The sequence below is a fragment of the Phyllobates terribilis genome, unplaced genomic scaffold, assembly GCF_046119375.1.
Source record: "Phyllobates terribilis strain yellow unplaced genomic scaffold, ASM4611937v1 Scaffold_11__3_contigs__length_659146591, whole genome shotgun sequence".
Taxonomy (NCBI): Eukaryota; Metazoa; Chordata; class Amphibia; order Anura; family Dendrobatidae; genus Phyllobates; species Phyllobates terribilis.
In genome coordinates this window covers 270,373,192-270,388,561 of record NW_027362771.1, presented here as the reverse complement: position 1 = coordinate 270,388,561, position 15,370 = coordinate 270,373,192, and the positions used below count along the sequence as shown (strand labels likewise).

Genomic DNA, 15,370 nt, shown 5'->3' with positions numbered 1-15,370 from the left:
ATTTCAGTCAGCTCATGTTCACATATCTTGACAGATGCATCCAAGGGTGATGCCATGGTAACAGTAGGTCATATAACTCAGTGCCTGTCAGATTACAGAAAAACTATGAGTAGGACTAGGGTTAGTATTCAATTATTTAATAATAATAAGATTTAGCATATTCTGTTTTGAAAGAAATAAAACTATAAAACCAATAATGAAAATGTTAATGAAATGTTATTATGGTTTTGGTATATAAGTTTTCCCTTTCTTAGACATTGCCTCTTAATTTGTTGCAATGGCTGCTACTATTTTTTTTTTAACTTTAAATATTTTTATTGGGTTTTAACAACATTGATTTGAAAACAGAACATTCCAATTCCGTTCAATAATAACTATAAAAAAGTTGACGGTCGATTTTAGCATCACTTGGAAAGTGCTTGTCAACTTGGTCACACTATATAAATCCATGCAAACGGCATGGATTTATATAGTGTGACCCGAGAGAATGTAAAAAAATAAAAAATAAATCTATACATACCTTCCTATGGCCCCCAGTGTCTTGCTTCCCTCCGTCCTGTCTGCCGGCACATCGCGGTACACTGCACTGAAGGACCTGCCAACGACAGTGTCGCGTGACCCTTCACATGACTATGACGTCAGCGCAGGTCCTTCAGTCCATCGCGATTTGCCGGCAAGGGAGGACGAGCGCAGCGGGGGCGTCAGAAGGTAAGTATAATATTTATTTTTTATTTTATTCTTTTTTTACAGCTTATATGGTACCCAGATCCGGAGGAGAGTCTCCTCTCCTCTAGATCTGGGTACCATCCGCACATTGAAACGCATGGAATGCTCATCTACATATACAGTGATGCGTAATCCATGCGTTCTAATGCAAGTCAAATGGTGGCGAAAACGCAGCGCTTCCACAAAATAATTGGTAGTGCTGCGTTTTTTTCCGCAATGATAATCCGCAGCGGAAATTTCCGCAGCATGTGCACAGCACATGCGGATTATCATTGGGGAACATGGCAGGCCTTCTACCAAGCGTTTTTTAAGCGTTTCTGCAGTGTTTTTGCCGCTGCGGAAACGCTTAAAAAATGCATCGTGGGCACACAGCCTTAATATAAGCTTTTACATGAACTAAATAATTATATATTTCGTAGAGGAAAGGTAAGAAGAAAGCAGAGCGGAAAGAGAAAGAATGGGAAGGAAAAGGAGGTGGGGGGATCCAATGAAAAAACAAAACCACAACTTATTGAAACTAGTACTTCAGAGGAGACCACATCTAACACGACATTCTACTTTAAGTATTATTTTCTGAAAACCAGATTGCCAAGTCATTCCCCTCACTGAATAACATCCAACATGTCCATTGGCAATGAAAAGCTTAGAGGCGATTGTCTTGATGTGCAATCATGATTTCCATTTTCAGTATATTGGTAACCTCTTCCATCCATTCACCCAAAGTTGTTGTGTTGAGTTTTTGTGGATTTCCAGCGACATGGAATAATTGACTTAACAGCTGTTAGAAAATGCCTAAGGAAATATCCTTTCCTTGCCTTTGATATTGATTCCGGAGTAATGGAAAGTAGGCCTATTTGGGGGGAGGGTATGACATCTACCAGTGAGGCTATTGTACATGGAGAAAATTTAATTCCATAACCCATAAACCATTGAGCATTTCCACCATGCACCATGTATGTAGAAGATCTTATGTAGTATAGTGGGACAACAGTACCATCTAGATAGGATCTTATAGTTTTCTCCTGAGCATGGCAAGTAATAGGTAATTTGTGGGAGAGTATGAATGCTTTTTGCCAATCCTCTTCTGAAATTTGACTGCTCAATTCCCTCTCCTAAGCCTCAGTAAAGGGTAGAAGGTGAAGATGTCCCTTTGTGTTGCTTTGTATATACAAGATAGAAGTTTAGTACAAGGACCTACTTAAGTGATTAAGGTTTCCAACGGAGTGAGTTCATCCTTTATACTAGTCAGATCAAATATATGTGAGAATTTATAAATGACCTTAGCTGGAAATATTCCAGCCAGGATAGGCTGCTACATAGACAAGAGCCATCAAGTTCTATAAAGGAAGGAAAAGAGCCGATCCCATAAGAATGTGTCTCAATCTAACCTCAGCAGATCTGTCACAGATTAGAAATGAGGCCACTCCTGAAGCAGGGGGGAAATCTGGGTTATCAAACAAGGTTGTTGATGCACCCAACCTACATGATGATGATGATGATGAGATTACGACTTGCTCCCATATTTGCAAAAATTGTTGCGTGCGTATTGGTAATTGTTTAGTTTGAACAAGGTAGAATTGTGAGTGTCCAGGGAGAGAGACTGTTAGGAGGGCGGTTGCAAACAACTTTATTATAATGGAATCCAACCGACCCCGGGGTCCGCGATGCAGCCTGGTGGACTGCTGCCGAACACTTTCCGGGTGAAAAGGAAAGCAACCAACTTAAATGATAAACCCTTCCGTGTTACTGCACACTGGAATGGGTATAGCAATTTGCACTATCTCCGTTAGCAGCACGAGAGATATGCGGTAAAAAACTATCTGTAGTCCTGTTACAGCACAGGGACTACACTGGCGGCGCTAGGATGTGTGTGTGACTACGCCGACTGGTACACGTGCCTCCAGCCGGTGTGCTACCGGACTGAAGGGTACTACTCCACGTGGCTGACAGGCGATAGCCATGGATAGGACGTCTGCAGGCTGCTCGGGGTGTTAGGGGACCCCTTTGACAGAGCCAGACTGCTAGACGAAGCTACCTGTCTATTTCCACTAGCCTGCCTATTTCCACTACACCTGCATATGGAAACTAAGTGGAACACAGTCGTCCACACAATTGCATCACTTGCTCAATGATCAGAGCGCGCCGCCATGTTTGTGGGCGGGCCTTTTAAAGACTAAGCCCTGCCCACCGTCGCACCATTGGTGACGCCACCCGTGGACCAATCAGGCGGTGCCAGGTCAGGTGGTTGCCAAGCCACCAATCATGGTCCCCCAGGTCACGGGCATGCTCAGTGCGGCGAATCCTGGACTTAGACTCCAAACGCCCTGTCTCCCTCTGCAACCCATGCATAACATTGCTAGGTACCAATACATGGGAGACAATCTGTACGTCTCATGGACCAGCTAGGCGTTGAGGCTGACGACGATGCTGAGCAGCATCAGCCCCAGCTGGACTGGAATGGAAGACCACAGAAGGTTCTGGACCCATTTCGAATCCAGCAACAGCCTAATAGAGACCCCCTTACATTTTCACTCATTGCTTATTTTCCACAAACTCACTGCTCTCATAAGAATCACAGACTGATGGTATTTTTTTTTAGATCAGGCAGAGTAGTATCCCCTGTGTTCTTGGGACAACACAATATTTTAAAACGTAGTCCTCGATGTTCTCCATACAAATTTGCTAATCACCTTGTTGAGACGAGAGAAAAAGGTCTGAGGAATGCAGACAGGAACGGTCTGGAATATATAAAGAAGTTTTGGCAAAATGTCCATTTTAATCATATTAATACGACCAAACCAAGGCTATTAAAGGACCTTTCAGTCTAGTCCTTAATGGATGCATTCAGGTTGGGGAAACTGTAGAGAATTGTCATGCTTACTCCTATTTTCATATATAAGCATGATAGCTGGTGTGTTCATGGCTCATACTGTCTACCTTTATGCACTTCCACAGTTGAGAAATCCCACTATCTTTCCACACTTCACACTTTGAGTGGTAGTGGGAAAGCTAGAGTTGCATGGTTTCAAATGATACTGGTACCGCCGGATGTATCATCTCACTGTTGTGCCACCAGACACAAAATCTACTATATAATCGGCTTATCCCGTCTGTCTGTCCGTCCAGGAAATCCCGCGTTGCTGATTGGTCCAGCCGCGGCCAATCAGCGACGTGGGATTTCAGAACAAGATGGCGATCGTTAGCGGCTCATCTGCCGCACGGGGTCAGCGGCGATACAGCCGGGAGATGACCGGCACTAGCTCGCAGCAGAAGTACCCCGACCGGCGGCCTAGGTGGCGCCGCTCCCCGGTCCTCCCTTCACACTTGCCGTCGGGAGATCAGCAGCCCTAGCCGCTGATCTCCCGACGGTAACCGCATGGAGGTCAGCGGCGATGCAGCCGGGGATAACCCCGCCCACAGCCCGTCATTCACTGTGGTACGCGGAACAGGAGACCCCTGGCTGCAGCCGCAAATAGTCGTGATGTAAGCGGAAACAACAGCCGGCTGCAGCCGGGGGAATTACGTGCTGGCTGTGCGTGGTCAGCGATGCTGTCACAAGCAGTATTGACAAAATGATGTAATTACAAAATTCATTAGGGGCCCCAGGTGGATACATTGGGGGGTTAATTTAAAGTAGTGCACAACCCATTTAAACACTGCTTCGCTGATTAGTCGCGCCCGGTCGGCCGCATACATATTCTTGAATACCCGATGCGTTAGAATCGGGCCACCATCTAGTAATGTAATAATTGTAAAGGTAGAAACCAAAGTAGTATGTCAAAGTGATAGGCAAATATGTTCTAACATAAAAGTTCAGGAGGCTAGGCGTGAAGGAAAAAGCATTTTGTGGAAGACACTGGTGGAGATTTATCAATAGCATTGTGCAGCAAAATATATTAGAATTAAAATCATAATGTAATGCACAAAATCAATAATAGTAGTAAAGTAATCTAAGTACAAGCATGGTATTACTGAAGAAACCTTTAAACTGTGTCTTACATATTGATAATTCAATCATAAATTAATTCTATGTTTTTTCATCTACAGGCTGCAGAGTGGCTATGCTTAAATTGCCAGACACAAAGAGCACTCTTAGGAAATCTTGGGGATTTAGACAAGATGCCCCAACCATTAGGACTATCACCTAAGTCTTCACCAAAACATCATATTCTTGCAGACCAACCACAAAAGCCGTCAACAGACTCAACACCTAGTGTAAAATTAAATGAGAAAACAACTGACCAAGGATTAAAAAAAGAAATGGCTATACATCCAGAAGGAAAACTGGGACAGATTGAAAATGTTGTTGATGAAGGAAATAAAGATATCAAGCCAATAGACATTAAGCCTCTAGTGATGAGAGAAGATACAGTGTTAGTGACCCCTGGAATAGTGGAGGTACCTCCTATTAAAGAGCATAAGCAAGATGCTGTACAGAACACTGCACTAGTAACTGCAGAATATTTACAGTCTGAAGGGAGAATGATGCCAAAGCAAGATTTGATGATTGACCTTTCAGCCACAGCTTTGAAGGAAATTGATAGAGAAACATGTGATGAGAGAATTAAACCTGAAGCAAGGCAACTCATAGATCATGAAACTGGAAAAGAAAAGACTGTAAGTCGTAATTGCTATATAAATCAACTACCATTGTGTTAAAATAAATTGACAGAAATACTGTTCACCTACTATATTGTTGAGTACCTATCACCAATCTTGGGATGCCCTTTTTTACGTAATATTATAGTGGGCATAGAAGGTATGTAGAAATATTATCAATTAACAAAACCACTCTGAAAGCTCCCTAATGTCCCCTGAAAGTTTTTTCTAAAAAGTCGGGTCCGAACTTCTGGGTTGTGGGATCCCAGCATGCAGAGCAGGATCTCACGACTTTCCTGGTCTCTCTTGAAGTGAAAGAGCGAGATCTTGTCTGACCTTGCTCTTCGCTGTAACCAAGCGCTGCTTTATAGTATACTAAGCAGATACCGAATGGTAACACCATTAGAGCGGCTACCATTCAGTAACAGCTTAGTGAAGTACATAGCAGCGCTCAGTAAGTCCAAAAAGTGTGATCTCATGAGTTGTCGCTCTTTCACTATGAGAGCGGCCATGGAGAGTCATGGGATCCCGCTCTTCATGGCAAGATCCCATAACCTGGAAATTCAAGCTTAACTTTTGCTGGAACGTCAGCCCCTTTTGAGGCACATTAGGGACCCTTCTCAACACTTTTTTTAATTCGTGATATTTCTGGGGCTTCTCACTCTTCTATTAAATAAAAAGTGCTGCCCCAGATTGACAATCATTAATCTTTAAGATTACTTATCATTTCTGTTTACATATAAAATAATTTTAATACTTAATTCAAGTCATTTATAGTCTATATACTGCATATACTAGATCCATTTTTCCCCTGAAGAAGCTATGTTTAGCGGTGAAAAATGTTGTGGGGATCTAGTTTGTTTTAATTAGTGTGCAGCTTATTGTGTGCTTTTCTGAAACTGTCCAGGAAGAGTAATAAGAAATATATGTTTGCTGCTGAAAAATTCAGTGTAATGTAGATGGAAAAAAATTATATTAGTAATAGTAGCCAAAGATAATTTTGCCTAAAAGAATTACACACCAACTACAAATGAAATAACTATAGAAATGTCACGGGGAAAAAGCACTAAAGAGCCATATTTATGGAGCCTAATGGATATAAAAATGTAGCCTAGGGCAGAAATAATGTTCTCAAAGTTCAATGTTTCTATAGTGTGCTAAATAATAAGAGTGTACTGTTCTGATTAATGCAACAAAAAATAAGCACAGCAAAGTAAATTTTATCATACAAATAATGGCCCCCATTCATAAAGACCAGCGATTTTCTGGCGGATATTGATGAGAGGGCAGGTTGGAGTCAGATGCTCTAGATTCATGAAGAGGTGCATACCTCTACATGAATAAGGAGTGTCTGACAATTGGCGTGCACCTCCGTTTACCACGCCAGAAATCTTACTCCAGTCAGGGAGATTTCTACCATTGAGAACGCCACAGCTCGTCATAAATTAGATGAACAGTAGTGTCCCACCGCGCCCCGTCCCACACAGCCCGACCTATTTTGGTAGAGCTGGGAGAAACTGGAGTAAAAAAGAGTTCCACCAAAATGTTGCAAATTTTCAAAGCTTTTACTATTTTTGCGTAAAACCAAATAAATGATCCGGAGCATAAGTTGGTATACATGCAATGTGTAGAAGCTCGCTCACAAGAAAAATTCAAAATGAGCATATACCCTATGCTATTTACATGTACTATTACTATTTACTTATTACAGGGTATATGCTAATTTTGCCCTTTTCTTGGGTTTTACTTTGTTTAAAAGGTTTGCTGAATCAGGCCTGATGTGTTTTTCTTCTTGAAGTTTTTTTTTTAATTATTTTTTATTATATATAATATACACTCGTCAATATTGAAATTGCAATACCAAGAAGGAAAAGTTATGGAATTATGGAAATCACAGGAACGATAGACATGATAAAGGAAGCCTGTCATCCCCAAAACTAAAATTGAACTATTTAGGCATTCATATAGGGTACATAACTCCTATAAAAATCATACTGGTTCTGCAGATTTTACTAAAGGTATTTTATAGGAAAACAGCTTTATTACATATGTAAATGATGGGACATTGGTGCACCCTTGGCATAGCCAAGGGCTTGGAGCACATTTCCACCCATTCAATTACAATGCTATGCCCCATATGGTGATTGACATTGCTTGCTTTGGAGCGCTGCCTGATCTAACTCCCCAGACCTGAGCATACTGAAACTGGAGGGGCCGAGCTTCTGCATACACATGTGCAGGGGCCGAGCTCTCATCCCTTTCCTATATACAGAGGCCATTCACTGCATGCAGGAATACAAAGCACCGACAGCCGATGACAGGAGAGGCAAATGATAATTTGCACAATGTCAGCGTATGTGCGCTTTCATCTCCTTCTCCTGGGATGTGGATGAGAGGAGCATATACACTGATACTGTGCGTATTTTCATCTCTTCATTAACAAATCCCCCCTAGGGAGTAAGGGCCCTATTTTAGGGATTATAAATAAAACTTGACTTTGATTGTTAATAATGTAATAACATCTGAAATTAGTCCGATTATTAAAAATGCAAATGCGGTTATATATTACACTAGTATAGTGATTTTGGTGCCAACGATGTCTGAACTGTTTTATATTAAGTTTATGGTGCTGATTTAGAATATGACTTTGGTTTTGCCAGATTGGATCTAGTTTCTGAGATATTTAATAGTTACAGTAATTATTTATTACAGTAGAATTCTGCGTTCAAAAAGTCTCTTTTATAGCATTGTAAGCCTACAATTTGAAATACAAAATAATTATCTGGAATATTTCATTACCTAAGACACTGTCAAAGAGTCAAAAGACCAAAAGCTATTGCATTTGTTATCACACACAAGTCACATTGGGGGAATGCATTATTCTCATAGATGAAATATCTCAAAAACTAGACCCAATTCCACAAAAGTAATGGGATTTTTTAATTCGGCACCCTCAAAATACCCTAAATCCATTTAAAAAACCTTGCCATCTGAATTTTTTTTTTTTTTGTAGATCTGTGTTATTTTACTGTCTATTTAGATATAAGTATTAAACCCTAACTAGCTAGAAACTATTTCTTATTGTGTAATATTCACTTTGGGTTTAAATCTTCTTAGCTGTAACACGGCAAAGCCTTTAAAAAGTCCACTGTTTGGTGTGGTGGCTCATTATTGCCTCAATTCCCTGATGACACCTATCTAGGTGAAACATTGAAAGGCTATGAGCTACCTTTTAATTGCCTGTGCAGCTATATATTTAGGAGAATATACTTCACGGACTGCAGCCTTATTAAAACTAGGGAGATTTAAACCCAAATTGAATATTACACAATAAGAAACAGTTTCTAGCTAGTTAGGGTTTAATACTTAGCGGCGCTGGAAGAAAATGGACTCACAAGAAGACTTCACCACATTGGAAAAAGCAACTGTCACATTCAAGTCGGCCCTCACCTCTGCTAAACGAGACTATTTCACCACCCTTCTATCCACATTATCCTACAACCCTAAACAGCTATTTAACACTTTTAACTCCCTCCACCACCCCTCCGACCTCCCTCATCTCTGCAGAAGACTTTGCCGCATATTTCAAAAATAAGATTGACCAAGCAGGACAAGTCTTTATTGCACAGCCATCACAACTCCTATGTATAACAGACCACTGCCGTTCAACCATAACCTTCCTCTCCCCCATCACTGAAGGAGAACTTTCTCATCTCCTCTCCAAATCCCATTTCATCACTTGTGCACTTGACCCCATGCCATCCCACCTCCTCTCTTACCTCAGCACCATCCTTGTCCAAGCCCTAACCCATCTCTTCAACCTATCATTAACTTCTGGTAGCTTCCCTTCTGCTTTCAAACATGCCACAATCACACCTATACTGAAGAGACCATCCCTCGATCCGATCTCTACATCCAGCTATCTTCCCATATCGCTGCTCCTGTTCGCCTCCTTACTCCTTGAACAGCATGCACATGCTAAGCTTTCCTCCCACCTCGCATCTAACTCACTCTTTGACGACCTACAGTCCGGCTTCTGTCCCCAGCACTCCACCGAAACTGCCCTGACTAAAATTACTAAAGCCTCATTTACGCCAAAGCTAACAGACAATTCTCTATACACCTCCTTCTAGACCTGTCCTCTGCCTTTGACATAGTCAACCTCTTCCTCCTACTACAAATCCTCTATTTCCTTGGTGTCAAGGATCTTGCCCTCTCCTGGATCTCCTCATACCTTTCTAACCTCACATTTAGTGTCTCATATTCCAGTACTACCTCCTCACCTCTCCCGCTATCTGTTGATGTCCTTCAAGGCTCTGTTCTGAGACCCCTACATTTCTCAATCTATACCTTTGGCCTAGGATAGCTCATAAAGTCCCATGGCTTCCATTACCACCTATACGCTGATGACACTCAAATCTACCTCTCTGGCCCAGATGTCACCTCTCTGCTGTCCATAATCCCAGAGTGTCTTATCAGCTATAGCCTACGTCTTTTCTTGCTTCCTAAAACTCAACGTGGACAAAATGGAACTCGTCATCTTTCCTCCATCTCGCCTAACCCCCCTACCTGATCTATCTATCACAATTAACAACACCACCCTTTCCGCAGTACCAGAAGTTCACTGCCTCGTTGTTACCCTCGACTCTAAACTGTCCTTCAAACCACACATCCAAGCTCTTGCCACCTCCTGCTGCCTCAAACTCAAAAATATTTCCAGAATCTGTCCTTTCCTCAACCCTGAATCTACAAAAATGTTAGTACATGCCCTCATCATTTCCTGCCTAGACTATTGCAATATCCTCCTGTGTTCTCCCTGCTAACACTCTTGCACCTCTCCAGTTCTTCATTAACTTTGTTGCCCGACTAATCCACCCCTCTCCATGCTACTCCTCTGCTTCTCGCCTCTGCAAATCCCTTCATTGGCTCCCAATTCCCCAATGTGTCCATTTCAAACTGCTAACACTGACCTTCAAAGCCATCCATAATCTGTCTTCTCCATATATCCGTGAACTAATCTCTTGTTATCTTTCAACACGCAACCTCCGGTCCTCCCAAGACCTCATGCTCTCCTCCACACTCATGCGTTCCTCACCCAATCGCCTCCAAGACTTCTCCCGTGTGTCCCCCAACCTCTGGAATTCTGTGTCTCAACCGACTATCCGCCACAATGAGAACGTTCAGACGGAACTTGAAAACCTACTTCTTCGGGAAAGCTTACAGCCTGCAAGGATCCTGCTATCACCTCACCACCACCAAAGCTGCTGCTAACCTCTACGCTACTGTCTCCTTCCCCATTATCCTGTAGACTGTAGAGGGCCCTCTCCTTTCTGTACCGGTCTGTCATTTTTTGCTTGTTTTATATTTGCATCCTGTATATAACCCCTTTTTATATACAGCACCATGGAATCAATGATGCTATAAAAGTAAATAATAATAATAACAATAAATAGAGAGTAATATAATATATAACCACATTTGCCTTTTTTAATGATCAGACAAGTTTCAGATGCTATTAAATTATTTACAATAAAAGTCAAGTTTTATTTACAATCCCTAAAATTGGGCCCTTTTCCCCCGAGGTGAATTTGTTAAAGGGAATCTGTCACCCCCTGGGACATATATAACCTATTAATATGGGCATACAGATGATAGAAATGTTAATATAGCCCTACCAGTATGCCTCATATTAATGGTCTTGTTATGTGAAATCTTATATTTTATCTTTATGTTAATGATCCCTTGAGCGCCACGGGCCCGAAAGGAATCCCCACCTACTCTCTTCATTATAATATTACCCCCCTCCACTACACGTCACAGTGTCCTGTCCTGTTCACCAATCTCAAATTCGAGCTGTTTTGGGCGGTGTTCGAGCCGAACACGAACAATTTGAGAAAAATTCGGCTGTTCGAGGTTATGTTCGATAACTCTTCGTGCACCAAAATCATAACTGGATTTTTTCTCAGTAATGATGAAAATTAATGTTAATACGCAGTTTGAGTGTACAGCGGGGTGGGGGGAGGGGCAGGGGATGGATCTCTGCAGGAACAATGAAGATCTCCATTTTTTTTTTCTCTTTCCCGCATTTACAGTGGGGAGGTGCAAACTGTCAGCCTATCAGCAGCGCACACACGGAGCGAAGTGCTTTTTTTCACACAAGCAAGGGCATGTGTCATTGGCAGTGTATGTCACATGTCCTTGCCCTATAAGACCAAGCCATTTTCCCCGTCGCCACCATTTTCTCACTGCTGCAGCTGCGTGTTAGACGGCACCGCTGTTGCTGTGTGCGCTATACCTTGTTAATTTCAAGCCAATTTTCGCACAAATCTACAGATAGCTTGGGAGTAGGGAATAGTTGTGATTGCAGTCCTTTTAAGGACTAGGTTACAGCGTTTCCTATGACTTTTATCAGGCAGGTCTGTGCTCTTAAATAGATAGATTGTGGGAGTAAAGACTAATTGTAATTGGAGTCCTTTTCAGGGCTAGGTTACATCAGTTCCTATCAGTTTTTGCCAGGCAGGTCTGTGCCAGTGCTGTGCAAGTTTTTTTCACAGCATTTGGCTGAATCTAGCAAAGCTAATCCTTTTTGGCCTATTGCAGAGTGTGTTAGTCAGTGGAGTAGCCTATCTGTGTTGCAAGATATACCACCTGTGTATAGAATACCAATTTTTTTACTGCACCTAGTGAAGTAAAATCTTTTGGGCATAGCATTATTCTATTAGTCCATCTATACTGACCTCCATCAGGTTGCAAATTGAATATAATTTTTTTCTGCATCTAGCTCTGAAAAAATATTGGGCTTCTAGCTGTGTGTGGGACTTGTTGTATTAGTCCATCTATACTGACCTCCATCAGGTTGCAAAATGAATATATTTTTTTCTGCATCTACCTCTGAAAAAATATTGGGCTTCTAGCTGTGTGTGGGACTTGTTCTATTAATCCATCTATACAGACCTCCATCAAGTTGCAAACTGAATATATTTTTTTATGCATCTACCTCTGAAAAAATATTGGGCTTCTAGCTGTGTGTGGGACTTGTTGTATTAGTCCATCTATACTGACCTCCATCAGGTTGCAAACTGAATATATTTTTTTCTGCATCTACCTCTGAAAAAATATTGGGCTTCTAGCTGTGTGTGGGACTTGTTCTATTAATCCATCTATACAGACCTCCATCAGGTTGCAAACTGAATATATTTTTTTCTGCATCTACCTCTGAAAAAATATGTGGCCTTCTAGCAGTGTGTGGGACTTTCTCTATTAGTCCATCTATACTGACCTCCATCAGGTTGCAAACTGAATATAATTTTTTTCTGCATCTAGCTCTGAAAAAATATTTGGCCTTCTAGCAGTGTGTGGGACTTTCTCTATTAGTCCATCTATACTGACCTCCATCAGGTTGCAAATTAAAAATAATTTTTATCTGCATCTACAGTACCTCTGAAAAAATATTTGGGCTTCTAGCTGTGTGTGGGACTTGTTCTATTAGTCCATCTATACTGACCTCCATCAGGTTGCAAATTGAATATAATTTTTATCTGCATCTAGCTCTGAAAAAATATTTGGCCTTCTAGCAGTGTGTGGGACTTTCTCTATTAGTCCATCTATACTGACCTCCATCAGGTTGCAAATTAAAAATAATTTTTATCTGCATCTACAGTACCTCTGAAAAAATATTTGGGCTTCTAGCTGTGTGTGGGACTTGTTCTATTAGTCCATCTATACTGACCTCCATCAGGTTGCAAATTGAATATAATTTTTATCTGCATCTAGCTCTGAAAAAATATTTGGCCTTCTAGCAGTGTGTGGGACTTTCTCTATTAGTCCATCTATACTGACCTCCATCAGGTTGCAAATTAAAAATAATTTTTATCTGCATCTACCTCTGAAAAAATATTTGGGCTTCTAGCTGTGTGTGGGACTTGTTCTATTAATCCATCTATACAGACCTCCATCAGGTTGCAAACTGAATATAATTTTTTTCTGCATCTAGCTCTGAAAAAATATTTGGCCTTCTAGCAGTGTGTGGGACTTGTTCTATTAGTCCACCTATACTGACCTCCATCAGGTTGCAAATTCAAAATAATTTTTTGTCTGCATCTAGCTCTGAAAAAATATTTGGCCTTCTAGCAGTGTGTGGGACTTTCTCTATTAGTCCATCTATACTGACCTCCATCAGGTTGCAAACTGAATATATTTTTTTTCTGCATCTACCTCTGAAAAATATTGGGCTTGTAGCTGTGTGTGGGACTTGTTCTATTAATCCATCTATACAGACCTCCATCAGGTTGCAAACTGAATAAAAAATTTTTCTGCATCTACCTCTGAAAAAATATTTGGGCTTCTAGCTGTGTGTGGGACTTGTTCTATTAGTCCATCTATACTGACCTCCATCAGGTTGCAAATTGAATATAATTTTTTTCTGCATCTAACCCAGCCAATAGTTTTGGCCTAATACCACAGTTTGGCCACTCAGCTCTGCTCGGTTCCCATCCATTGTTTTTTTGTGCAAACAACTCCAGAGTTGTGAATTAGTTAACCACCAAAATGAGTGGAAAAAGGCCTGCTGCTGGTGGAAAGGGGAATAGGCGTGTTGGGAAGGGGAAAAAAGGTTGTGTCCGTGGGGTAGGTGTTAAAGCAACAGTAACATCTGCAGAAGAAAGACCATCTTCCAGCCAAACTAAAATGTCTACTTCTTTTAGCGGACAATGTGATAAGATCCCTTTCTTACGGCCATGCCAATCGCTACAAATTCCAGATGAGGCACAAAAACAGCAGGTGCTTCAACGGATATCAAGTGCTCCTTTAAGTGGGCTCTCCTCCACATCAACTTCAACATCACAAATACTCCAGTCCTCAAAGGTGTCACCCCAATCGCACTTGCTTCCTCACAGCTCCCAAATCTCCAGCTGCCCGTCTGAGTATGAGGTAGAACAGATGGTTGAGTCTGCAGAGCTGTTTACTCATACTATAGCCTGGGAATCAGAGGTCGACTCCAGCGCTTCTGTGAATCCAGACGAGGAAATGATCTGCACTGATGCCCAGAATCTTTATGAGTCAGATCCAGGACCAGACGCAGAAGGTTCTGACCATAATGTAGACCCTCATTCCCAAACTGTAACTCCTGTTGGTGGAGACAATGAGGAAGACGATGATAAGACTCAAATACCTGATTAGAGCGACAACTTTAGTTTTTTGTCAGGGCAGGAACAGGTTGGCTCTGAGGACGACGGGTGTGATAACGCACAGGGTGATGATGATGAGGTTGGAGATCCCACTTACTGTCAACCCACAGTCAGCCAAGAGATGAGGTCAGCAGAGGAGGTGGAGGAAGATGCTAGTGACGACGAGGTCAGGTTGCGCCTTCCTGGACAGAGACGTAGTACTGGAAGCACGTCAACAACTGCATCCTCAAACACAACTCTGCCTCTCACCACAAGTCGTGGTGGCTCTTCAGGTCGCATGGGTGCTAAGCCTTGCATAGCCTGGGCATTTTTTCAGATCGATAAAGATGACCCAACTCGTGTTATCTGTAACATTTGTCAGCAAAAGCTAAGTAGAGGCCAAAAAATACATAGTTTGAGTACTTCATGCATGAACCGGCACATGGACATGAAGCATAAGTTGCAGTGGGAAGCTCAGTGTGCTACAATGCGGCCTAGCCGGCCGGGCCAACCACCGTCTGCCATATCTTGTGCATCCGCGGCCTCTTCATCCTCTGTGACTGGGGGGACAGCAGTCACACCTGTTTTGGGGCGCAGACCTGCCACCTCTTTACCCGCAACAGCCAGCGTGATTGGCAGGTCATCATTTTCTTTGGAGGTGGTAACACCAGCTGGTGTTGAGCGCTGTCCGACATCGATAGCACCACCTTTGGATCAAGGCAACCTAACATGTCCGCCTGCATCTTCCTCACAGACCGGCAGTTTGCCGGGGACACCCTTATCAACCCCGTCTAAGCACAATAGCCAGCCCTTGGTCCCTCAGATGTGGACAAGTAAAAGACCATTTCCTCCTAGCCATGAGAAAGCTAAGAGGTTGAATT

At 42.1% G+C, this 15,370-nt stretch overlaps 1 protein-coding gene across 6 annotated transcripts in view; it reads left to right on the top strand.

Annotated features, from left to right (window-relative positions):
- The window catches only part of PCLO (piccolo presynaptic cytomatrix protein), a 522,320-nt gene that overhangs the window by 271,642 nt on the left and 235,308 nt on the right, over positions 1-15,370 (top strand). For all 6 annotated transcript variants that reach the window (XM_073652324.1, XM_073652323.1, XM_073652325.1 and 3 more), the window contains exon 4: positions 4,774-5,343. In XM_073652324.1, coding sequence (XP_073508425.1) covers positions 4,774-5,343 — 570 coding nt within the window. The remainder of the gene's footprint in view (positions 1-4,773; positions 5,344-15,370) is intronic.